The 23,031-nt window shown below is 33.0% G+C and overlaps 6 protein-coding genes and 1 long non-coding RNA gene across 12 annotated transcripts; 4 read left to right on the forward strand and 3 right to left on the reverse strand.

The window, feature by feature from the left end:
* The first annotated feature begins 2,363 nt into the window (after positions 1 to 2,363).
* nvd (cholesterol 7-desaturase nvd) lies at positions 2,364 to 9,951 on the forward strand. The gene is made up of 7 exons (XM_033477021.2): positions 2,364 to 2,540; positions 2,677 to 4,043; positions 6,192 to 6,376; positions 6,456 to 6,622; positions 7,200 to 7,378; positions 7,948 to 8,322; positions 8,643 to 9,951. The coding sequence occupies exons 2-7, from the start codon at positions 3,792 to 3,794 to the stop codon at positions 8,877 to 8,879; spliced, it is 1,395 nt and encodes a 464-aa protein (XP_033332912.2). The 5' UTR covers positions 2,364 to 2,540; positions 2,677 to 3,791; the 3' UTR covers positions 8,880 to 9,951.
* LOC117224232 (uncharacterized) lies at positions 6,934 to 10,340 on the reverse strand. 2 transcript variants are annotated; one of them, XR_013034729.1, is made up of 6 exons: positions 10,201 to 10,340; positions 9,518 to 9,592; positions 8,528 to 8,932; positions 8,155 to 8,313; positions 7,882 to 8,085; positions 6,934 to 7,560 (listed from the first exon to the last, which is right to left on the reverse strand). It is a non-coding gene; the product is annotated as an uncharacterized LOC117224232 (long non-coding RNA). The 2 variants fall into 2 exon arrangements; XR_013034728.1 differs by having other exon boundaries at positions 6,934 to 8,085; positions 10,201 to 10,334.
* cN-IIIB (cytosolic 5'-nucleotidase IIIB) lies at positions 10,277 to 13,217 on the forward strand. Its single transcript, XM_076526147.1, has 6 exons — positions 10,277 to 10,412; positions 11,329 to 11,427; positions 11,560 to 11,629; positions 11,752 to 12,104; positions 12,264 to 12,494; positions 12,911 to 13,217. Exons 1-6 carry the CDS (start codon positions 10,386 to 10,388, stop codon positions 13,010 to 13,012), a joined length of 882 nt encoding a protein of 293 aa, XP_076382262.1. The 5' UTR covers positions 10,277 to 10,385; the 3' UTR covers positions 13,013 to 13,217.
* Positions 13,218 to 13,405: 188 nt separating this feature from the next.
* On the forward strand, positions 13,406 to 15,575 carry LOC143260501 (TP53-regulated inhibitor of apoptosis 1). Of its 4 annotated transcripts, none has more exons than XM_076526148.1 (3): positions 13,406 to 13,564; positions 13,906 to 14,110; positions 15,392 to 15,575. In XM_076526148.1, exons 2-3 carry the CDS (start codon positions 13,964 to 13,966, stop codon positions 15,476 to 15,478), a joined length of 234 nt encoding a protein of 77 aa, XP_076382263.1. In that variant the 5' UTR covers positions 13,406 to 13,564; positions 13,906 to 13,963; the 3' UTR covers positions 15,479 to 15,575. The 4 variants fall into 4 exon arrangements, with proteins under 4 accessions (XP_076382263.1, XP_076382265.1, XP_076382264.1 ...); XM_076526150.1 differs by having other exon boundaries at positions 13,413 to 13,564; positions 13,945 to 14,110; XM_076526149.1 differs by having other exon boundaries at positions 13,422 to 13,564; positions 13,909 to 14,110.
* On the reverse strand, positions 15,571 to 18,001 carry LOC117224223 (5-taurinomethyluridine-[tRNA] synthase subunit GTPB3, mitochondrial). Of its 2 annotated transcripts, none has more exons than XM_033477002.2 (5): positions 17,851 to 18,001; positions 17,206 to 17,379; positions 16,883 to 17,103; positions 16,053 to 16,765; positions 15,571 to 15,886 (listed from the first exon to the last, which is right to left on the reverse strand). In XM_033477002.2, exons 1-5 carry the CDS (start codon positions 17,999 to 18,001, stop codon positions 15,646 to 15,648), a joined length of 1,500 nt encoding a protein of 499 aa, XP_033332893.2. In that variant the 3' UTR covers positions 15,571 to 15,645. The 2 variants fall into 2 exon arrangements, with proteins under 2 accessions (XP_033332893.2, XP_033332894.2); XM_033477003.2 differs by lacking the exon at positions 17,851 to 18,001 and adding an exon at positions 17,482 to 17,603.
* Positions 18,002 to 18,091: 90 nt separating this feature from the next.
* Positions 18,092 to 20,508, forward strand: Hinfp (Histone H4 transcription factor). Its single transcript, XM_033477001.2, has 5 exons — positions 18,092 to 18,870; positions 18,967 to 19,303; positions 19,409 to 19,724; positions 19,813 to 20,110; positions 20,191 to 20,508. The coding sequence occupies exons 1-5, from the start codon at positions 18,391 to 18,393 to the stop codon at positions 20,416 to 20,418; spliced, it is 1,659 nt and encodes a 552-aa protein (XP_033332892.1). The 5' UTR covers positions 18,092 to 18,390; the 3' UTR covers positions 20,419 to 20,508.
* Positions 20,403 to 23,029, reverse strand: Rad60 (DNA repair protein Rad60). Its single transcript, XM_033477004.2, has 7 exons — positions 22,477 to 23,029; positions 22,257 to 22,405; positions 21,718 to 21,799; positions 21,513 to 21,609; positions 21,192 to 21,425; positions 20,941 to 21,085; positions 20,403 to 20,857 (listed from the first exon to the last, which is right to left on the reverse strand). The coding sequence occupies exons 2-7, from the start codon at positions 22,330 to 22,332 to the stop codon at positions 20,580 to 20,582; spliced, it is 912 nt and encodes a 303-aa protein (XP_033332895.2). The 5' UTR covers positions 22,333 to 22,405; positions 22,477 to 23,029; the 3' UTR covers positions 20,403 to 20,579.
* Between the last annotated feature and the right edge of the window lie 2 nt (positions 23,030 to 23,031).

Below are 23,031 nucleotides of genomic sequence, written 5' to 3' on the forward strand. Positions count from 1 at the left end.
ATTATATATACTATTATATATTATTATATATATTATATATACTATTATGTATTATTATATATATTATTATATATTATTATATATTTATATATTCTCACGTGACACAGGATGGCGAGTAAACCCATCTTTTTCGGAACAGTAAGCAAGAATGCGAAAATCAAATTGCTCCATCACCCTGAGTTCTGGAAAAAAAGAACGAGTTTCTGTAAAAACCCTGAATCTCCGCCAAGAACGAGGCATTGCATGAAAAGAAAAAAACCGTTCGAAAGTTCCAATCGGTCTTGAACGATAGAGAATAGTTTTTCGATTACAATGGCATGCGATTTGTTAATTGTTCTCGGTTCTAAACGACTGCGAATTAACGTCGAATTAATTGTAAGTTTCATAAAGCGTTGGACATAACGTAGTCTCTCCGCAATATTTTTGCAATATATGTATATGCATACAGTAATGTACATATAAAAATTCGTCGTCCAAGCCCGAGAATTCTACCCTGTAACAATTCGAATCGCAATGAAATCGATTCGCGCGATAAATCGTGCACGTTACACAGGTTCACAAACAGGAACACGTGACTCGTTGATCCGCGTCGCATTCGTTCGTTCGAGAGACATTCCGGAATATTTGTTGGTTTCGAGTCCCGTCTACCTGGTTTGTTTTCGAGGATCTTAACGCGATCCACGCATCGATCACCAGATTTTTCAGTTCCGAGTAGCGGCGCAGGCCACGGCCGATTTCCAAGTCCCTCGTTGCATATCTCCGGTACGATCGCGAATCGTTCTGCTTCTGCTTAGCCTCCTTGCCTTTTCTCTTCCAGGTTTCGATTTTATCGGTTCTAGTTATCGGTCCCCGTGTCCATTTCCATCCACGCTACCCGGTTTTTCCACATTTATTTCCCTGCCGTTCCCGCTCTTCTTTGATCTACGTGCTCCCTCTCTCTCTGTTTCTTTCTCTCTCTCTCTCTCTCTCTCCTCTCCTATCCCTCTCCTCTCTCTCTCCTCTCCTATCCCTCTCCTCTCTCTCTCCTCTTCTATCTCTCTCCTCTCTCTCTCCTCTCCTATATCTCTCCTCTCTCTCTCCTCTCCTCTCTCTCTCCTCTCTCTCTCTCCTCTCTCTCTCTCTCCTCTCCTATCTTTCTCCTCTCTCTCTCCCCTCTCTCTCTCCTCTCCTATCTTTCTCCTCTCTCTCTCGACTCTCCTATCTCTCTCCTCTCTCTCTCTCCTCTCTCTCTCTCTCTCCTCTCTTTCTCTCTCCTCTCTCTCTCTCGACTCTCCTATCTCTCCCCCTCTCTCCTCTCTCTCTCTGTCGCCGACGCTCGGACGCGCCGTCACAGACGACCACGATTTTCTCGAATTTCCCGTCGATCTCAAAAGACGCCGCCGCGTCCTTTTCGAAAAATCCTGCGTTCCCCTCCGCGGGGAGATATCGCCGGGAATGGAAAAGGCGGACCGACGATTGCTAATCGACCAGATGAAATAGATGTTCGAAACGCAATAAATTCTCCCGAATTTTCCTTCGGCTTCTAAACGAAAATGGACGATTTAGGAAGAGGGGAACTACAACGGGTTCGAGCCGACCGTCAACGAGACTGTTTACAAAGCGTTTATTTAACATCGTTGCTAACATTCGACGCTAATTCGGCAAAATTTATTGTACACAGAAAAACTGAAATAACGTTCTTCGAACATACGTTGGTTTCTAATAGAATTATGACCATGTTTGAAGAAAACAATTATTCAGGTTTCCCTGTACGCGGTGAATCCTCCCTAATCGACCCTCTCAGCTTGCAAACCCAAAAATGGGGATTAATAACAGTTTCGCCTCGTTTTTTTATAATCGTCGAGAATCGGCGACTATAAAAACGAGCCGCGAGGCTCGAACAATCGTATCTCCGCTTCTGAAATTCTCCATTTTTGTATCCAAGCTGAGGATCGATTAGGGAGAATTTACCGTATTTCGATAGATACAGCGTTGCAAAAATTTTGTTGATTAATTCAGACAGAACTCTATCTCGTCGTGACATTAATTATGGCGCACGGTGCCGTCGAATTGTTCGATAATCAATTATTATTATTTATATATATTATTATATATAATATATAATATATATATTATAATATATATCATATATTATTATATATAATATACATTATATATATTATAATATATATCATATATTATTATATATAATATACATTATATATATTATAATATATATCATATATTATTATATATAATATACATTATATATATTATAATATATATCATATATTATATTATTATTATATATTATATATTATATATTATTATATATTATATATTATATATTATTATTTATATTATTATTATTATTACAGCGAGCGGAGGAATGTACGTATTGTTAAAAACATGTTCGCAAATACGTGGGCGTTCGCCGACAAAGCGAAACAACAGCAACCATCGTAGATCAATTGTGTGCGAAAGGATGGCTCCTGATGGACTTCTGAATGTCGACGAGGAAGCTGGTCTACCTCAGGAAGGTATAAAAGGCTGTGTCTAAGGTATGAAGTGGCTCAGTCGTTCGAAAAACGATCGAGGGTTCGGAATCGGTCTGCAAGGACCTTCTTCCACCGCGCGTCTCGATCTCCTTCGTTCCCGGCGTTTCGTTCTATCGTGTTCTACTTTGGTGCTGTCCAGTGTCTGGTGAAGCCTTTCGGGACCGGCACGCTGAATCTCATGTTCCTGGGAAAGTGACGGAAACGCGTGAGGACCGCGGCGAGAAGATCATTGTCGGAGGAACGGAAGAAGAAATTCGGTCTAAGAGGAATCGAGCATCGTCGTTCGCGGAGAGCACAGTGAAGGAAGAAAAAGAAACGCTGATTCACGTTATTATACTGATTTATTAGATATTATTAAGTCGCGTTAACGACGGTCGAGAATTCCGCGGATAGTTCGCCGATCGAATTTCGCTGGGAAAGTCGGAAATTCGTGGCGATCGAAGCTGGAATTTCTCGTCGAGGGTAAAAAAAAGGGGAACACGAAAGATTCGAGGCGCGTTAGAAACGAGAGATCTTAGAGATCGATCGGGACTCTGTGATATCTGCTCTCTCTCTCTCTCTCTCTCTCTCTCTCTCTCTCTCTCTCTCGCAATCGTGTTGTCAGAAATCCGGGAGCTCGTCGGATCTCGTGAAAACTACGAAAAAGTGGGCCCGGCAATCGACGAATCGATGATCCGACGATCCCGCCCCGTTTATCGTCCGGCATCGTCGCGATCCGTCGATCCGCACGCCGGTCTCTCGATCTAAATCCAAGTCGGCCGTCCCCGGGCGCCGGTCCCGGGATATTCGTCGGACGTCGAAGTCCGAATCCGTGAAGTCCTGCACGCCGGCGAAGTATCGAAAACGCGTCAATCTCACGTGCAGGGAGAAATATTGAATAGAAGGGAGAAGGGAGAAGGAGGAGGAAGAGGAGAAGGAGGAGGTCGTGGTGGACAGGTGCAAAGAGAAGGACGAGGAGGATCGAAGAGGAGGAATCGTAGAAGAGGAGGGAAATATCGTTGGGGGGAGGGAGGTGGAGGAGGAAAGGGAGTAAAGGAGGAAAGGGAGTAAAGGAGGAATAGAGGAAGACGGATAGAGCGAACGTGGAAGGAAGGGGGGACGCGGGGAGAGAATGATAACGCAGGGAAGGGTATAGGGAGGAGAAGAAAAAGGGAGAGTGAGGGAGGAAGGAAGGAAAGGAAGAAAGGGAGAGAACGCGAAGTTGGTTCTGGCTCGAAGAGAGAAGGCAAGGGAGAGAAAAAAGGAGGAGGCCGGATGGTGGATGGTGGAGCGAAAAAAGGAAGGAGGGAAAGGAAGAGAGAAAGACGGCGAGTGCGAGGAGTAAGAGAGGTGGCTACCGAAGGTGTTCCGGAGGGACAAGTTTTTAGAGTGCACTTGCTCTTCTTCGTTCGGGGGCAGAGGGTAAAGAAGACAGCAATGGCCGGATGGTGGTACCTTGGCGGTGCTTTTCTTCTGCTTTTTGGTATACTCCTCGCTCCCTATTTGTTCAAGATGAACTTGATCAAGGTGAGTCCTCCTCAATACCATCTGCCCGGCTTACCTACTTATACATACAACGTATTTAACCGGCGTCCTCGGTCATCGTGAAACACATAGCGAACCACCGATATCTTAGGGACATCGTTACAAATATAACGTGTCCACGGCTGTTTCACTGTTGAACTTCACCGTCCGTTCCACGGACAGGCGTGTGTCATTTTTCTTCTTTTTTTTAAACAGCCCAATCAAAACAGTGAAATAATAACATCGAGATCTTCGTTCGATCGGATTCTTCGACGTATCGTTTCTTTTTTCTTTCTTTATTTCTTTCGAAAAGGGACGATCGTCTTTTTATCGGGCTACGCGTTTGACAGTCGGGCAACACTAGATCATCTCGCGAACGTCGAAGTATCTTTCGAGATCCAACGGGGAACGATCATAATTATCACCTTGATTCGATCATTTCTTCATCTTTACCGGATCGATTGGGAACGAAGCTTTTGCACCACGATTGTCGATTTCTCATTTCGGATTCGATAAAATCATTTATTCACGGTTCGCTGTTTAAATCGATCGATGTTAATCGTTGAACGAGAATTGCTGTTTATAAATAGACGGATCGATTAAACGTTCAACGAGAATTTTCGGCTAGATTTTCTACTCGTCGTTCGTTTTACGATAGAACGTGGTGAACATTTTTAAAGAGACTGACAGACGTTCCGATTTTCAAGGAAATGATGCGAGTTACGTTGACTCGGTGTGATCGTTGAGTAATCGAGTTTCGGAGCAGTGCGGCCGCGTAGCAAACAATAGTGACAAATGTGATCGAGATGTATCGCTTTCGAAGAGGACTATGTTCGAAATTCGGTTAAGTGCACGTGTGATAATTGTAAGCTAACATCTATTTCATCTTTTATGCGCCGGGATCGATGCAGCATTTGCAAGATTTGACAAACAACGTATGCTCCGTTTAATCGTATTTTCACGATACGCTGAATTTAAAACGATTTAACACGATTAGAATAGAATTCGAATAGAATTCAGCCAAATTACACGCGCTCGAAATGCCAAATTCGATTTTCTCGGGAACGAAGCGAAATCTGAACTGTTCCGATTTTCTCGGGCCTCGAACGATTTTTATTTATCGCAGAAACGTGGACACGCTCTCGTCCGTCGTTTGTCACCGTCGCGTATTATTCTGGAATAGTTGTTATAACACGGGAGAGGATTGCATTAGTTTACCATGAGATTAACATTAAATTTCGATAGAGATCGGTCGAGTCTGCGACGAAGTTGCGCGGACATTTTTACGCTTCGGCGACCATTACCGGAAACGATTGTCGCATCTTTTACCCTGTCTCCGTGAGAGAAAAAAAAGAGTGCATATAAATTTTTTATTTTTACGAAATACGATATTATTTATTATCTTTGTTTTCGTTCGTTGCCTCGGTATAGTGTAACACAGGCGACACGTAGAGCCGGTGCGATGACATTTGTGTTCGCAAGGTGTGAAAGCAGATTTTGTTAACGCGCGACACAGTAGAACCAGAAGAATCCTTTTTCTTCGCATCAGCGACTCGTGACACGCTTCGAAAGAAAAGCGTCGAATCTTCAATACTTCGAAGCATATTTCCGTTGTCGGGGCCGAGCATTGTTCGAATCAAATCTTTCCGAGATGACTCTGTTCATTACGTGTAGCTGTTAATTTCGTTCCCGTAAAATTGCTTGCTAATTTATAATATTTCGCTTGTTATATTTTATTTTTATTATTTATTTATTATTATAATATATTTTTTTATTTATTTATTATTATATATATTATTATAATATAATAATATATATAATATTATATATATTATTATATTATATTAATTATATATTATTATATTTATTATTTTTATATTTTTTTATATATTTATATATTTTGTATTATATTTTATTATATATATATATAATAATATAATATAATAATTATTATTTATTTATAAATAATGGCACGTGGTACCAATGTCACGATCGATGCTCCTAATTGTTTCATCTTCCATTGAGAAGCGTTTATTTCTAGCGAAACGCCCTGCAATCGCGCGAACGCGTTCGCGCATAGCAAAGACGATTAACAATAACAATAATAATAATAATAATAATAATAATCTAAGGTCTTTGTTCCATTTGCAGGACCTCAGGATACAGGGGAATAGCAAAATGATTCTCGCTAATCACTTAGAGTCAAAGAAACGGAAATTGGGCAAGCTTCCTCCGGTTTATCCGAACGGCTGGTTCGCACTTTTAGAGAGCTTCCAATTAATTCGCGGCCAGGTGAAGCACGTGGCAGCGCTCGGCGAGAATTTCGCCGCATTCAGGTATTTCGACGTTTATGCTGCGATTCGGTCGCATTCGGTCGGGCGGGTTGAATTAACAGCAGTCCCCGTTCGTTTAAAGAACAGATAACGGGACGGTGAGGATTTTAGACGCTTACTGTCCTCACCTCGGCGCCAATATGGCCGAGGGTGGCCGGGTCAGAGGGGATTGCTTAGAGTGTCCCTTCCACGGATGGCAGTTTCGCGGTTCCGACGGACAATGCGATTACATCCCGTACGCCGAGAAAGGTAATTCTTTATCAGCCTCTGTCAATTTTTGGAAACTCTAACAGGCTCGGAATTTTCTTATTCATTTATTTATTTGTTTACTTATACATTTATCTATTTATTTATTTGCTCGTTTATTTATATATCTATATATTATATCATATTATATATTATATTATATCATATTATATAATATATATTACTATATTATATATTATATTATATATCTATATATTATAATCTAGTGTCAATAACGATATAATAGTAACTATATAATAAGTTAAATTATTGTTTTAAACGTATGCTGGTTTTCAATAGAATTATGACCAATATATGTTTTCAAAAGAATTATTTTACTTTTTCTATATAACATATAAAATCGTAAATGCGTTAAAATTGAATCGTAATAGCGTTGAAATTGAATCTCTCAAGAACTGAAGCTAAGCTGCCGATACTATTGTTCGCGCACTCTCAACGCGATATAATCTGTAATTTTTCACTGGATTTTATCTAAATTTTATCCGATACATCTCAACACTTTCGTTCGTTCCTATTTCTTGATTTGACAAAAATTATTTCGATGTCTGCCATTGTACAGTGCCGCACATAGCGAGGACAAAGACATGGAAATGTTGCGAAGCGAACGGAATTATTTTCGTCTGGTATCACGCGGAAGGATTAGAGCCCACCTGGCAGCCGCAAACGGTCAGCAATGTTTCGAATCGCACGTGGCGTTATCAGGGCCGAAACGAGTATCTTATCAACTGCCATATACAGGTCAGTTTCAGTATTCCCCGGCTGGCGAACAACGTCCATGCTATTCATTAATACACTTCTAAGTTTCGATAGATGTTTCTGATCGATTTTTTGAAAAAGTATTTCGAACAAAAAATTGCCGATTTTAGCGACTATCGGAATATCGACCCTGTGAAACTGATTCCCCGAAATGTTCATAAAGTCTAAAATGTCAAAATTTAAATGTCAAAATCCCAAAGTCTAAAATGTCAGCTATATAAAATTGATATATATATAAAGTATGAAATATAAAAAATGAAATATATAAAATACCGTTTCAGGATGTAAGAACAAATATTTTGTTCGATTCATTAATTGTTTCGTAATGATACTAAAAAATTCTTGATTATCCAAACAAACGAAGATAATTAATGAATTAAATTATAAGATAATTAATTGATAAAGTCACTGTGATCAACGGAATTATTAAGTAATTAATTTCACAGTCGGACAATAAAGATTTTTAAGTATTTCGTAACGCCTACCATTGAAAAAAAAACTGTTAATTTATTGTATCAGGAGCTGAAACGATGATGTTGCTTTTGCCGCAGGAAGTTGCTGAGAATGGCGCGGACACGGCACATTTAAGCGCTGTTCACGGACCGGCGGTGTTATCAAACTTTATCCATCCGCTTGCGAGGATCGCCCGACATTCCTGGACGAACGTCGGTTGGACACCCCATAGCTCCCTGTCGGAGAATAAATCCAGCGAAGTGGACAAGAAGAACAACGGGGATGATATGAATCACAGAGCTTACACAACGTTGAGGCACAGTCTGATAATCTTCGAGAAGTACAAACTCTGGCACCTGGACGTCTACGTCCAGCAAATCGGTCCAGGATACGTGGAGATGATGATGGAGACGTTTTTCGGCCCGTTATGTATATTCCAGACGGTGACGCCAATGGAACCTCTTCTGCAAAAGGTGATCTCTTTTATATTTATATTATTATTTGTTAATATTAGTATTATTATTAATACTAATTAATATTATTATTAATAATACTAATAATATTAATACTAATATTAATAATATAATACTAATATTAGTATTAGTATTAGTATTATTATTATTATTAGTTAATATTAATATTAGTATACTATTATTTGTTAATAATAGTAGAACTCACTCAGACTTTATTCTAAGAATTTGTTGTATCTTCTTTTTTTACGGATAACGGTATTATTCTGCCGGCGTAGAATTATCAAGACTTCCGGTTATCAACGCTTTTGTAATGTTATCAGGTGGTTCATGTAATTTACGCCCCGGCACTGCTCTCCCCGTACGCCTTAATCATATTCTTAGGGGAGAGTTTGATGTTCGAGAGGGACGTGGCGATCTGGAACCGAAAGAAATTCGAGAAAAAGCCGCTCCTAGTGAAAGAAGACAGAAGCATCATATCCTATCGCAGATGGTACTCGCAATTCTATTCGCAGCGTAGTCCCAGTTATCATTCCGCCATGAAATCTTTACAATGGTAGCAGAGTGTCCTCTTCGTTACGGTGAAAAAAATCATTCCAGCTTCGATAAGATTCTACGATATTAATAACAGTCGTAATAGCAATAGGATTGATAATTATAAATATATATATATATATATATATATTATATATATATAAAAAATTATATGTATATACACATATGTTTTTATATATATAAATAGAGAATGTACCATAATATGTAGTCATAATTTCAGTAGTGGTTTGAACACGAAAATGCCGAACAGAATTTTATTGATCATTTCTCGACACGTTTCATTGTCTCTCCCACTAGTGAAGTTATACCCACATGATACACTCTTCGTATACAGAATACACGACTTGAAATAAACGGCTCAAGCATCTCTTTCTATATTTATTATATATATGTATATTTAATATTATGCTATACGCGTTTGTAGATACATTTGAATGTCAGTTACAATGTGTAAGAAACAATGACTTTGCAGTCTATTTGACCTTCGACGTCATTCAAATTACATACGAAATGATATATGTGTAGTATCATAAATAATGGAGAGAGATATTTTTGCGTGTGATTTATTTTAGGTAAGACGTTCTGTATATATTTGGATGAGTCACAAAAAGCAGAAGGCAACTATGTATTTTGTACTATATACCTGTGTACCCGGTGTTGACTCGATGACATAAATACACATATGTATAACATCACGACCGTCGAATAATTTTGAACTCTGAAATACATATTAATATATTACTAAAAAAAATAGATGAGAAAATAGAAAATAAAAGTATACGTTCTAAATCGATTTTCTCAAATAAGATTGTATAATCGTAGTTTGTGTATATAAATATAGATTCAAACTTGTAAAACTGTTTTGATGTCATATTTTTTTCCATTGTAAGTGCAATCTTTAAAGTCGCCGTGAAATTTAAATAAAAGAAACATGTAACAACACTTCTATAATTAATACAATGTTCTCCAGTTTTTCTTCGATGTTTAAATCTACACAAAAATATATAATATTCTGTTTCTTTTGACTCACCCTGTATAAATATTTCGTACTTCAACAATAAATATAAAATACATGTATATGTATAAGTTTCCAGTTAATTTACGTAATGTTGTTAATAAGAAAAAAAATGGTTCGATTATTACAGAACAGATTATATTAATATTCGTAAGTATTATTAAATAATCTATAAAAGAAACATGACGTTACCGTATGATTTTAATACTACCTACATATTTTTGCAATATATAATGTTTGTTTTCGCAAAAATAATTATTCGTTAATTTCTTCGCGTATGAGAATCGAATAGAATCAAAGTATTCCCGCACCTGAAAACAGATGAAGGGACAATTCACGCGATTGGTGTACAGAGTCACGTGACCCGCAGCGAAACTGATTGGTTGTACGAATCCGTGGCGGCTCTTCAATGTCTTGCAAAACGGCTGAACTGCGAAATACATAGCAGCAGAACTGTTGACTGTGGGACTGTGGTCCCGTCGCGCAAGGAAGGACCATGACTCTCGAGATAAGTTTGGACGACGTAAGCATTTTAAATTTCACACGAGTTCCCTCTTGACCAATCATGTTTGGCTCCGTTCCATTTCAATGTTTGATGATCAATATAACGTCACATAACCTTCGTACGATTAATAAGTTCTCATAATAGCGCTATTTTTCATAACACCTATTTTCAAAATTTTTTTACGATATGAAAATATGATATACATATATTAATTGCAAGATAATTTTAAGAAATTCATGACGTTCAGATGACGCAACGAAATAGTACAACAAAGCTCTACAATTGTAGAGTAATACCGTTTTATGTAATATGTATTATCCATCTTTGTCTGCAAGTTTTTCTGTTAAAAAAATTGCTAAGCTCTTTGAACTTTGAACGCAGAGAAACAGGAAATGACAAATGTACCGTAATGGTGTCAAAAGTAACGTGCTACGATGAATGACATGTTTACATATGTACTATTCGTGTGTTAAACGACAGCAGAACAAATAACTAACAAAAATTGATTGTAGTATGATTATATTACATTTGAAATGTAAATTACCTTTGATTCTGTGATTCGGTCACAGAATCAGTCGTGATGAAACTTAAAAAAATAAAATGTTTGCAAGCTAAATCTAATACGATTGTTTAATAAAATTATTTTAACAATTTTACCGAAAATTTGGTTTTATCATTTGAAAATGTTTTTAAATTATTTTTATGAATACAGCAAAGCCATAGAGAAAGAAATCGAGAACAAACATTTAATAATAACGGTAACCTCATTTGCAATACTGTAACTTGCTGTAGCTCAATATGTACATAAAACAAATCTGCAGGAACGATTTATACGGAAGTACAATTTCTTAATGGACAGTTCAATGCAAGATAATTAGAATTTTAGATCTTTAAAAATTTTAAATAATTTAATGAATCTCATTTCCTAATGTAGTTTCCAACACTGAAATTAAAAAATGTCTATATCAAAGATAAAAAACGTCTTTTGGAGATAATAAACATAATTTTGAAGAATGGAAGTAACTTTTTGCAGGTATGATTATGATTTATTTATTATAGTTTGCAATAAATATTTCGTGCAGTTCCTTATTTCATTAAATTAAAATATTATAAGATTAATTGCATATATTCCTCAGAGGAAATTAATCTAAAACTTCTCTTATAGATTGTGACTGATTTTGACTTGACATTAACGAAGCAACATGTTAATGGTGAAAAAGTTCTTAGTAGTTTTGGTATGTAAATATGTGTAAATATACTTTCTTTCAATGGATATGAAAATTTTAAATAGTAGTATGATTTCAAAATGATAAATAATAATCGTGTAAAATACCTTGTCTCAATTTTAATGCCACAGGTGTCTTCAGTAAGTGCAAGCAACTTTTAGAAACATATTCGAAAGAATCAAGTCGACTGTACAAGAAGTATAGACCAATTGAAATTGACCCATATTTACCAATTGATGTAAAAGCTGAAGAAATGACAAATTGGATGATCGAAACGGAAAAGATATTGAAAGAAATACCTTTTGATCCTATTGAAATAGAAGAAGTATCAAAAGTTTATGGTACAGATTTACGAGATGGTACCCAAGAAATTTTAAAAAAATTGGATACTGTTGATATACCAGTACTTGTATTTAGTGCTGGTTTAGGGGATGTTGTAGAAGCTATATTAAGAAACAAAGGAGTTCTCTTTAATAATGTGAAGGTAATACCCATATTAACACACTGCAATTCTACTAGATTTTTTTTTTAGTTTCTTCATGATCTTATAAAAGCAATAGAAATTAAATGGAAAGTACATAGTATAATAATTACACTTTAATGTCAAGGTACTCTGTATACATAACAATGTTTTCATGTTAAGGTAATTTCAAATTTCCTTAAGTACAAAGATGGAAAGATAGTAGGATTCAGAAATAAAAGACTGATTCATGTTTTCAACAAAAATGAACATGCAATAGAACAAGAATATTTCAAAGTTCTTGAAAGGAGAAGAAATGTTTTGCTAATGGGTGATAGCTTGGGTGATGCATCAATGGTAGATGGCATGAAAGACGTAGGTGCAGTATTAAAAATTGGTTTTCTATACGATCATGTAAGTATTAAACATGGTAAATATTTACAATAAGAGGATACTCTCGAATGATCTTGACCTTAACACATATTGTCAAGATTTACATAGTGAAAAAGATATTAACAAAACAATTTCGTTAAATGTACTACTGGTAAGAGCCATATCAGAAATTAATATTCTTAAAAAACTTATTTGAAATTTGAATGTTTGAAATAGGTGTAAATTACATGTATTAATCCAGATTTAGTATAGTATTGAAAAGATATATTTTAATTATGAAAATTATTTTCTTAATACCTTTGTAATAAAGAATGAATGATGGCTAAAACTTTCTAATAGCCAAGGTCATTGGAAGGTGCTCCCTTATTGTAGATACTTACCATAATTTTTAATAGTTAATTAAAAAGACAGAAATTTTCTATTTTTTCTTTTTTTAGGTTGACAGTAGCCTGGAATCATATATGGAAGTATTTGATATTGTTTTAGTTGATGACCAAACAATGCAAGTTCCACTTGATATTCTACAAAAGTTATTATAATTGATAATTAAATATTCGAATTTTGTGTGTATAATTACAGTATAGCTAACACAATTTTATCAATTGTCAAAACTTTCTTCTTCACGGATATTTAATTTTTTAACACAAAATGCATATGCTTTTGTAAGTAAGATACATTTTAATGGAATTTGTTAAAACTAAGTTAATATTGTTAAAATAAATAAATGTATTTTCTAGAATATAATTAAGTGAATAATACAAAATCATTTTCTCCAAATTTTTAAGTATACACAAATTTGATTTCCTTAAATAACTTTTAACACCATAAATTTTCATCGAACTATTATATTCCATGTGCATAGAAAAATATTAAATTTCCCGCGTATTACTCAATTAGTAGTAACACGTACCACAAGAGGGTGATAGTATCGTGTTAACAGAAAAATTGTGCATACATTTAGTTACACGACTCTGTTGATAGCTATCACCCATTGACTAAATGATACAAAGTATTCATTACCATAACCACAAAATAACGACTATACAACAATAATATCTCGTTGATTTTATTTTTGACAAGGCCATCTGAACGTAAGTAATTTCTATTTTTTCCTTAAATAAGATATTTAGTTATTAAATTATTATTCCTTTGATGTGATCAAGACGTAATCAAATTAATACCATACTGTCTCGCGAAACACTTGACGAAGAACGCTGTTCGATTGATCGATTTTAATCGACAGTAATTAGTACGCAATTGCATACATACAATATGTGTAACGAAACTCAAAATCATTTCAAATAATCGGTTTGAATAATGTTCAGTTAATATCAAATCATTGTTTATATCTTATAAGCGTAAAAAAATATATATATATATAATTTATTAACTGTGAGCAATATTGTTAGAAATACAATGCCTTTTTAAATAGCAGGAAGTCGTTCCGATATAATTATCCTTATTAAATTAGTGGCATACTCGAAAGATAAATGAACAGCATCGCGGAAGCTTGTAATCACCTGAAAAGGGAGTACGACAGCTGCTTTAAGCTTTGGTTTTCGCAAAAATTTCTAAAAGGAGATTTCGACGATTCAATGTGTTCTAAACATTTCAAAGAATACAACCAATGTCTACAGGTAATTAAGCTCCTCCTACGCTTCTGAATCTCTGTTTTAAGTTAATAAATAATTTAATTTTGCAATTCAAATTACGAGATTTTCGAAAAAAAATGATTTTTTAAACTCCGATAAAAACTTTCAATGAATCGAACTGTTACATTCTAAACAGTTTATTTGCAGACATTTATCATATTTACTTTTAATCGAATTGATACTTAGATTTCGTATTTATGATGTATTCTTACTACAATCATACACTTAATGATCACTATTTTGACTCGTCTTTTATATCTATGTATGTATATGTAGTCTCGATTATTGATTTGCACTTTCTATGTACATATTGAATTCATATAAAGTAATGCAAAAGATATCGTTGATTCACGAAGTAGACAGGTTGAAAAGTTAATTTTCCGGATGACTTGCGTAAAATTATATAAAAACTTTAAGTACTTGAAAATGAATGTTCACTTTACTAATGTGCGAACTAACAAGTGCACGTGTGAATGACACAGTGATAAGAGTTAAAAACATTCGATAGAAATAAACGCAATTGTAAATTATGGAAGCCTGCAAAGATTTAAAAGGGAAATACGATCACTGCTTTAATGTGTGGTTCTCGGAAAAATTTTTGCGTGGATTTTATGACGATAGCGAGTGTGCATCCTTACTTAAAGTTTATACTGCTTGTGTCGCGGTAAGTGTCATACACCGAAGCTCATACTAATAATTTTCTAACATTTTAAAATATTAAAAATTGTGTTTAAAGAATCTTTTATTAAAGTTCAAAGAAATTAATGATTCATTACCTGACTTGCAAGATTTTATTATTTTCCTAAGTAATGTAAGCTTTATTCTAACAATCTCCTTACAAGCAAATTAGCGATAAGTGTCATAATTTATAATTTTTAAATACATAAAATAAAGAAGAAAACGTTACCGAAGTCTATGAAAATTATGATATTCGATAATTCATTAACCTCAAAAACATTATCAAACCATATATAAAATCTTTTTAAATAGAATTAATTTAAATCTAATAATGCGTTTTAATAATATGAGTCTTTAATATATAAATAACAAATTGTTTAAATATTCAGAAATCATAAAGAATATACTTTCCTAACTTTTTAGTAGTATAACCTAAAACAGCATAACTACAGAGTATGTACTTTTATACTGTGTGGTGTAATCTAAAATAAAATACTAGCTCAATATTCTTTTTAATACGATGATACCTATATGCATTGAAACAGAAAAAAAGTATAAATGAATTAATACAATTATTTTGTATTTTAGCAAGCTATGAAGGATCAGAATATAAACTTGGATGAAGTTGATGTGTCGCATTTGGAAACAGATAAAGACAAAACAAAAGAAAATTGATAGTTAGATTTCTAATGAAAAATTTTTTTTATAGATTTTTATGTTATAAGGGAAAAATGCCAAGATATATTGTTAAATAAATCATTATAGTCTTTAAGATACTATTTGTAATTGTATTTTCCTTTCTAATCACACTTTTATTAATTACTTAATGTTTAAAATTATTTTTATTTTCCAACGCAAAAATTTTTAAAGATAATATCAAGAACTTCCTCACTGTTAATGCAGCCTGTTATTTTTCCTAATTCTCTTGCTGCAGATCTAATATCTTCTATAGATATGGCCATGTCATAATTTTGCATTTCTGTCCTTTTTAAATAGGCTTCAATGTGTTTTATAACATTTGTTAAGTGGTTTCTATATCTTGCATGACTAATCACAGGATTTTCTTCAGTTGGATCGCCGCATCTGAAATGAAAAAATTTTAATGAGTAATTGCTACATCTATGTATAAAATTTGTAAATAAAAATTTGAAAATTATTATATTCTATTTTAAATTATTTTATTGTCTTATTTATGTAATCATAAATTTATATTTTCTTTAATAAAAATAAGAAACATTGTAATGCGTACATTTCTTTTAAATGTTCTCCTAATGTATTTGTAAGTTGTTGTAAACCTTCTTGTGTTTTACAAGAAATTGGTATAACATTGTGGTTTTTCCATCTTTGTTTGTTTTTTTCTTCTAGTAAATCTACTTTATTAACTACTATTAAAACATTGTCAGTTTTTATTTCTAAAAGGTTCTTGTAACGTTCTATGAACTCTTTGTAAGAACATTTAAAGTCAATTTCTGCACTTATTAAGCATATAACAAGATCTGCTATTTCTGTGCATTCTTTTGCTCTTCTGATACCTTCCTCCTCTATTTCATTCTCTGGGTCATTTCTAATTCCTGCAGTATCTATAAGAATCATCGAATAACCACATATATCTGTTGTTAATTCTATAACATCTCTTGTTGTGCCTGGAAGTGAAGTTACAATGGCTGCATTTTTTCTAGAAAGGAGATTCAAAAGACTACTTTTTCCTACATTTGGTTTTCCAAGAATTGCAACGCGTACTCCAGTTCTCAGAATTTCTCCTTTTCTTCCGTCAGACAAGTGTTGCTGAATTTCTGTATACAAATTTTGCAATATTGTTTTTGTATTTTCTAAAATACCATGTTCCAGGCTATGTTCTTCAGAGAAATCAATATAACCTTCCAAGTTAGCAAGCGAATTTAAAAGAATTACCCTCCAGGAGTTATAGAGATGGCGAAGAGAACCACTGGTTTGACCAGAAGCCTGTTAAATATAAATAATCAACATATTATGCTTAGAGAGAGTCTAGTATAACTCTTGTACTGAATCATGATGTAGCAAATTATTGATAATATTGTTTATTTGTGATATATTATGCACCTGTTTACGTTGTTTTTCAGTTACTGCATCAATTAAATCTCCTATGCCCTCTGCTTCAGTTAAGTCTATTTTTCCATTTAGAAAAGCTCTTTTTGTAAATTCTCCAGGAGATGCAAGTTGAAAATTCAATTTTGAAAGTGCTTCAAGAACTGATATTATTACTGCAGGACCACCATGAACATGAAATTCTACAGAATCCTCTCCAGTAAATGAGTTAGGTTCTGAAATTTATAACTATCTATTATGTATGTTTCATAATTACTTAAATAAATAAGTATCTGTATATGACTAAAGTCTTTCTTTGTTATCAATAGTTACATTACCTGAAAACCAAAGACATAGGCCTTTATCTAAAAATTCTTTTGTTTCTGGATCATAGATCTTTCTCAGAACAGCTTTCCTAGGTTCTAAATTTGACGTTCTAGTCATTTTTTGTAAAGCAATTGATGCATCTGGACCAGATATCCGAATTACTGCTACGCCACATTTCCCATATCCTATTAAATGACAAATTTATAAGTTAAAAAATCATAACATATTTAGATATATTTGAATTGGTTTTCAGAAAAACTTCTATTAATTAACAATCCATAACTGACTTGAAACTACTTTGTGTACTATGGTTCTGTTCTAAAATTCATCAAATTACACAAAAAAATTTAAACACATTTGTTGCAATTTTTTAATATTAACAAAATTGTAAGTTATTCGAGAAATATATTTGTTATAAAATCAATATCAGAAATATTATATCTGCTTCATTTTAATATATTTCTACATATACATGATGAACATCTTAAAATATTTTTAAACTTGCGGAACGCATGCGCAGGCGAAATTGGCGGAATACTAAGTTACTTGTAAAGAAGAGTATCTAAATAATATGCACGTTAAAAGTATCTGTTTTACGTAGTTTCGTAATAAAAAGTGTACTATACGAAAAATATAGAAACAGTGTACATAATGACCAGAAGAAAGTGCATAAATTGTAGAACATCTTTTCCGTTCACTGAAATGTTTATGTAGTGATATTTGTGGTGGAAGAACAGAGCTTCTTTTTTCCGCTGAGGCAACCAATAATTTTAATATTTGTTTAGATGTAAACATTTTAACATTCATCAGTAAAATATCACGAATTTTAGTAAATACGAGACTTTATATTGATATTTAGAACGTATCGAATTATGAACAGGTTAAGTACTTAAACCCAAGTATATAACATACATATATATTAAACACAGGCATTGATAAAAGTGATCTAAGGTGGATGTTACGAGCAAGATATTATGTACATAATAATTTTTAAATCAAAATTGAGATTTAAATTACGATTTCAGTTTCTAGATTCTTGTTACTGTTATGTCTGTATGTAATATGGAAAAATAGGTATATAATAATACAGTAAAAAACACGTATATTTATAACTGAGTTCTTAAATAAATTATATAAATACACGTGTTCATAAATTGAAAACTATAACTTTCCTATAAATATTAAATTTGATAAATATGGCTGAATTTGTAAAAAAATTAATAACTAGTAAGGATGTGCAGCAACGGTGTAATGAATGGGTGGAATCTCAAAAAAATTTTACTTATACTGATGAAGTACATCAAAAAAGAAAAACTGATGATGATGATAGCTGCAACACCGATTCTGAGTTTGACTCTGTATCAGAAATTGGTACAAAAAGGAGACGAGTTGGTCTGCCACTAAAACGCGAGATTTTTCATTTAAATTGCGAATGGACTGATTGTGAATATGAAAACAATAATGTTGAAAGATTTGTAAAACATGTAGCCCAACATGTATCTGATTTGGGTACACGGATTAACGATAAAGGTGTCGGTGTTTATGTGTGTCGATGGAGTGGTTGTTTTTATGAAAATGATGATGCCGATGAGATTTCAAGACATGTGAATTATCATGGCTATCACACAAAATTGAAATGTATTGGATCAAATATTCGTACCAGAATTAAACTGCCTGTAAGGAATTATACAACAACTTTTAATTCTCTTACTTATCTAATTTATTATTTAGAAAAGCCACTAGAACCTTTGAAATCTAACTTTTTGTCATAGAAATGTCGCAGAGACTCGGAATGGAAAAATGTTGTGGATCTTCCAGCACCCCTACTTTGTCGGTGGGAAGAATGTTTAAAATGTTTTAGAAATTATCAGCTATATCTGTATCATGTAGCTGCTCATACCGAAGAAAGCCCAAGGGGCAATAAAATTGAAGGTGGCTTAGAATGTAAATGGACAGGTTGTGGAAGCTTCTATCCTAGTTTATATAAATTGAGGGATCATATGCGACGTCATACAAAAGAAAAAATGGTAGCTTGCCCTGATTGTGGGGCTACATTTGCTTCTAATACAAAATTTCATATACATTGTAAACGGCAAATCCCAATTGATGGTAAAGTCCAATTTCGAATTTTTGATATCCTATTTTGAATATTGAAAGTTTTATATATCTATAGTAATATAATAACAAAGTTATAAACATAAAATTAATTAATAGTTCAGGGATTCCAATGTTCTCACTGCAACAAATTTTATCCAACGGAAGGAATCCTAAGGGATCATATGCGATTGCATGTTTTTAATTACAAATGCAGTCTTTGTGATATGAGTTGTGAATCACCAGCTAGTTTAGCTAAGCACGTAAGATACCGACATGTTTCTACTAGAAATTTTCCTTGTCAACTTTGTACTCATGCTGCAAAGTCTCAGCAAGATCTTGATTCACACATGTCAGTTCATACAAATGGACCGAATTTTTCATGTCATTTTGAGGGATGTCTATATACATGCAAGGGTGCATATTCCCTCGATAGGTAATAAAGTTTTTTTATTTCAAGATAATACAGATAATTGAATATTTACCTTTTAAGTGCATTAAATTTATCTTTTCAATATTTTAAGGCATATAGAACGAGTGCATGGTGTACAAATACGGTGGTACTGCTGTCATGAATGTCCAATAAAATACAGAAAGAGCTATAGATTGACAAAGCATTTGATTGAAGCACATAGATTCCAGTTACCTAGTGGACATACAAGATTTCAGTACACTCATGATGAAGATGGATGCTACAGATTACAAATGGTGAGATATGAAGCGGTTGATGAAGAAAATAATCCTTCGGCTACACAGTCCAAAGTTCAAAATAAAAAGTATAATATCAGATTAAATAAAAATTCTGCTGTTCCGCAAGTGGAGGTAAAGTAATTCAAATAAATGTGCATAAAAAATAGAAAAGAAAATACAGTAACAAATAAATAAATCTACTTTTCTTAAAGGTATATGAAGATTTGGGTGATAAAGGAGACGATTGTGAAGAAACTGGAGTTGAAGAAAAGTTAGAAGCAAAAAATTATGAAGGAAAATCGATGCCTGTTATTTCAAATATTTTAATATCAATTGATGAAACGGATGCAGAGGGAAATATAATTAGAAGTAGAATTGTAGAAGTTCAAGAAACTAGAGAGTTACCACCTTCCGAAGGACCACCTTTAATTTTGACATAAATTAATTTTATTTGCTTAATGACACATTTTACTGTAATACAGATCAAATATAAATTTTCTATAAAAAATTAAAAAATGTTTTCTACAGTTTTTCATGTTCGTTTTGCTTTACTTTTATGATATAGTTATTAAATATATTTAAATAAATAGACATAATTTTACTAGGAAGACACTCGAAGATCAAAGCAAGCTTCGTCATCTATATCTAATGAGTGAGGAGTATCTGTAACTGCTATCAGTTCCCCATCAAAATACAATTTCATTTTTGATTCCTCGACATTCAATTCTTTTGCACATTTTTGCCACAACTTTTTGAAAGTATCATCACGTTTAACCAATATTGTTAGATTCTTCTTATTTGTGGTTTGTACTTTTATACTACAAACATCTTCATCCAATGCCTCTTCTTTAGTACTATCTTTCTTTACCACACCTCCTTCTACAAAAATATATTTACTTTGTATGTAATGAAAACATAATGAAAGATTTCACTTTTCATTTAAAGTATAATAATCAATTTACCAAGTATATCGATTACGGATAAATTTATAGAAACCGGCGTATCAGTTTTTTTAATCATTCTATCCCTTTTAGTTATCAAAATGTCATCTATAGGAACTTTTTCCAGATTTGCGAAATACTCAAAAATTTTCCGAAAATTTTCATTCTGAAACGATGTAAATAATTCATTAATTAACTTCGATTAAAACATAGTAATAGAATATAATTGAATTGATAAATTTCGATCTACATATACATTTTTAATTACATACTCTACAAATGTTCAAACGATGCACATCTTTTGATCGCCAAAGAATCTTGATATTTACATCATAATTTTCATCTTCACTAGAAGAATCTACAACCTCTTCTACAATTAATGAATCATTTCCTGATATTGGATTTGATTTTTCCTCAACAATATTAGTCTTTTCCTCCACTAGAATTACTTCATTTTCTACAGAAACAATTTCCAAGTCTGAATCATGGTCTACTGAATTTATCTCCTAAAGAAAGTTAATTTTAAATTGTAATTAATAGAAATTTTACTAAAATAAAACTGCATTAATTATATCTTATATAAACTTTTTTACTTGTCTGCGTTTCCTTGTTCTGGGACCTGATATGTATTTTTTGGATTTCGTGTTTATAGGTTGCCTTTCTGCTAATACAATATCCTCAGAATCAATTCTGAAATGAAAAACGATTTTATAGAATAGTCTAAATAAAGCTCTAACATATTCTATGTATAAAAACTTTTAAAATAGTAATATCTTATAAGATTTGTTTTATATGAACCCTTTTATCCGTTCTTCTATTGTTTCTTCATTCTTCTTGACAGCCTCTTTGTTAGGATGTAATGGTGCTAGCTTTTTTAAAGCTGTAAAAAAATTTTTTGTAATAAATTAAAAGAATAAATATATGCATTTAATAAAATATTAGGTCTATTTGTTCCTTGAGTTTTAGTTTCTTAAAACTATTTGAAACTACAATATAAGTTATATAAAAAATGAATTTCATGAAATATCATTTTTGGAACTGAATAAAAGCTTTTCAACAGGTATAGTAGAAGAAACGTACACAGCAAACTTTCATACAAATTTTTAGAGCATCAATTATCGATTTCTAATATGTTAACATGTATTTATTAGCAATACAAATACACTTTCTAATTTAAAATTACATGTTCTTGGTTCATGCAAAATAATTTTTTTAATTATCTCATTAATAATAACTAATCGGTAATGATAATACGAAAAAGGTTAAATTTGAAAGATATAAAAACTTATAACAATTTGATAATAAAGTTGATTATTATTCAATTTTCATTTTCATACCTTTCAGTTTTGCAACAGAATTTAGATATATGTCATCCTCATCCTCAGATGAAGATCCTAATTGTACCGAATCCATCACACAGTAGTTTGTTTAATAACGTGAAATAAAAAATAAAATAATCTGTTCGCGCGAAATTGATAAACGTATCCTACACATAAAACAAAAGTGAGGTTAGTACAACGTCTTTTTTATTTTTACTTAAATACGTTACACACTTACACTGTTTTATACACGAATTAATATATGTACGGAGCTTATTAAAAAAATAAATCTTTCACAATAAATATTTAGAAACACTTTGCCGGCATTTTAAACCAGTAGTAACTACAGGTAATCACATCACCGGTATTTAATTTATATATGATGTATTCAAAATCTAGACAGTTTCTTAAAATGTTCGATGAGAAAAACGTTGTACTATCTTGGAAAATTATAACAATTTGCTGTCAACCTTCAGAGGTATTTCGGACAGAAATACAATGTACAATATTACAATGTAATTCCATTTGGAAACTGGAACCAACACTAATGTACTTATTATATACAGGGCGTTCGATAACATCTGTTAAATATTTTACGTTCCATAGTTTTACAGTTATGCTGTAATGGTTTTGTTTTTTAAAAATATTAATGATTACAAATCTTCCTGATCCACCAATAGTATCGCTTATATGTAGCGTGTTAGTGTCAGATCACCAAAAGTGAAACGCGCAGCCAGCCATATGTAACATACGTGAGGTACGATCAAACACAAAGCAAGGAGCGCCAGCTGTT

The sequence above is a fragment of the Megalopta genalis genome, chromosome 13 (assembly GCF_051020955.1).
Source record: "Megalopta genalis isolate 19385.01 chromosome 13, iyMegGena1_principal, whole genome shotgun sequence".
Taxonomy (NCBI): Eukaryota; Metazoa; Arthropoda; class Insecta; order Hymenoptera; family Halictidae; genus Megalopta; species Megalopta genalis.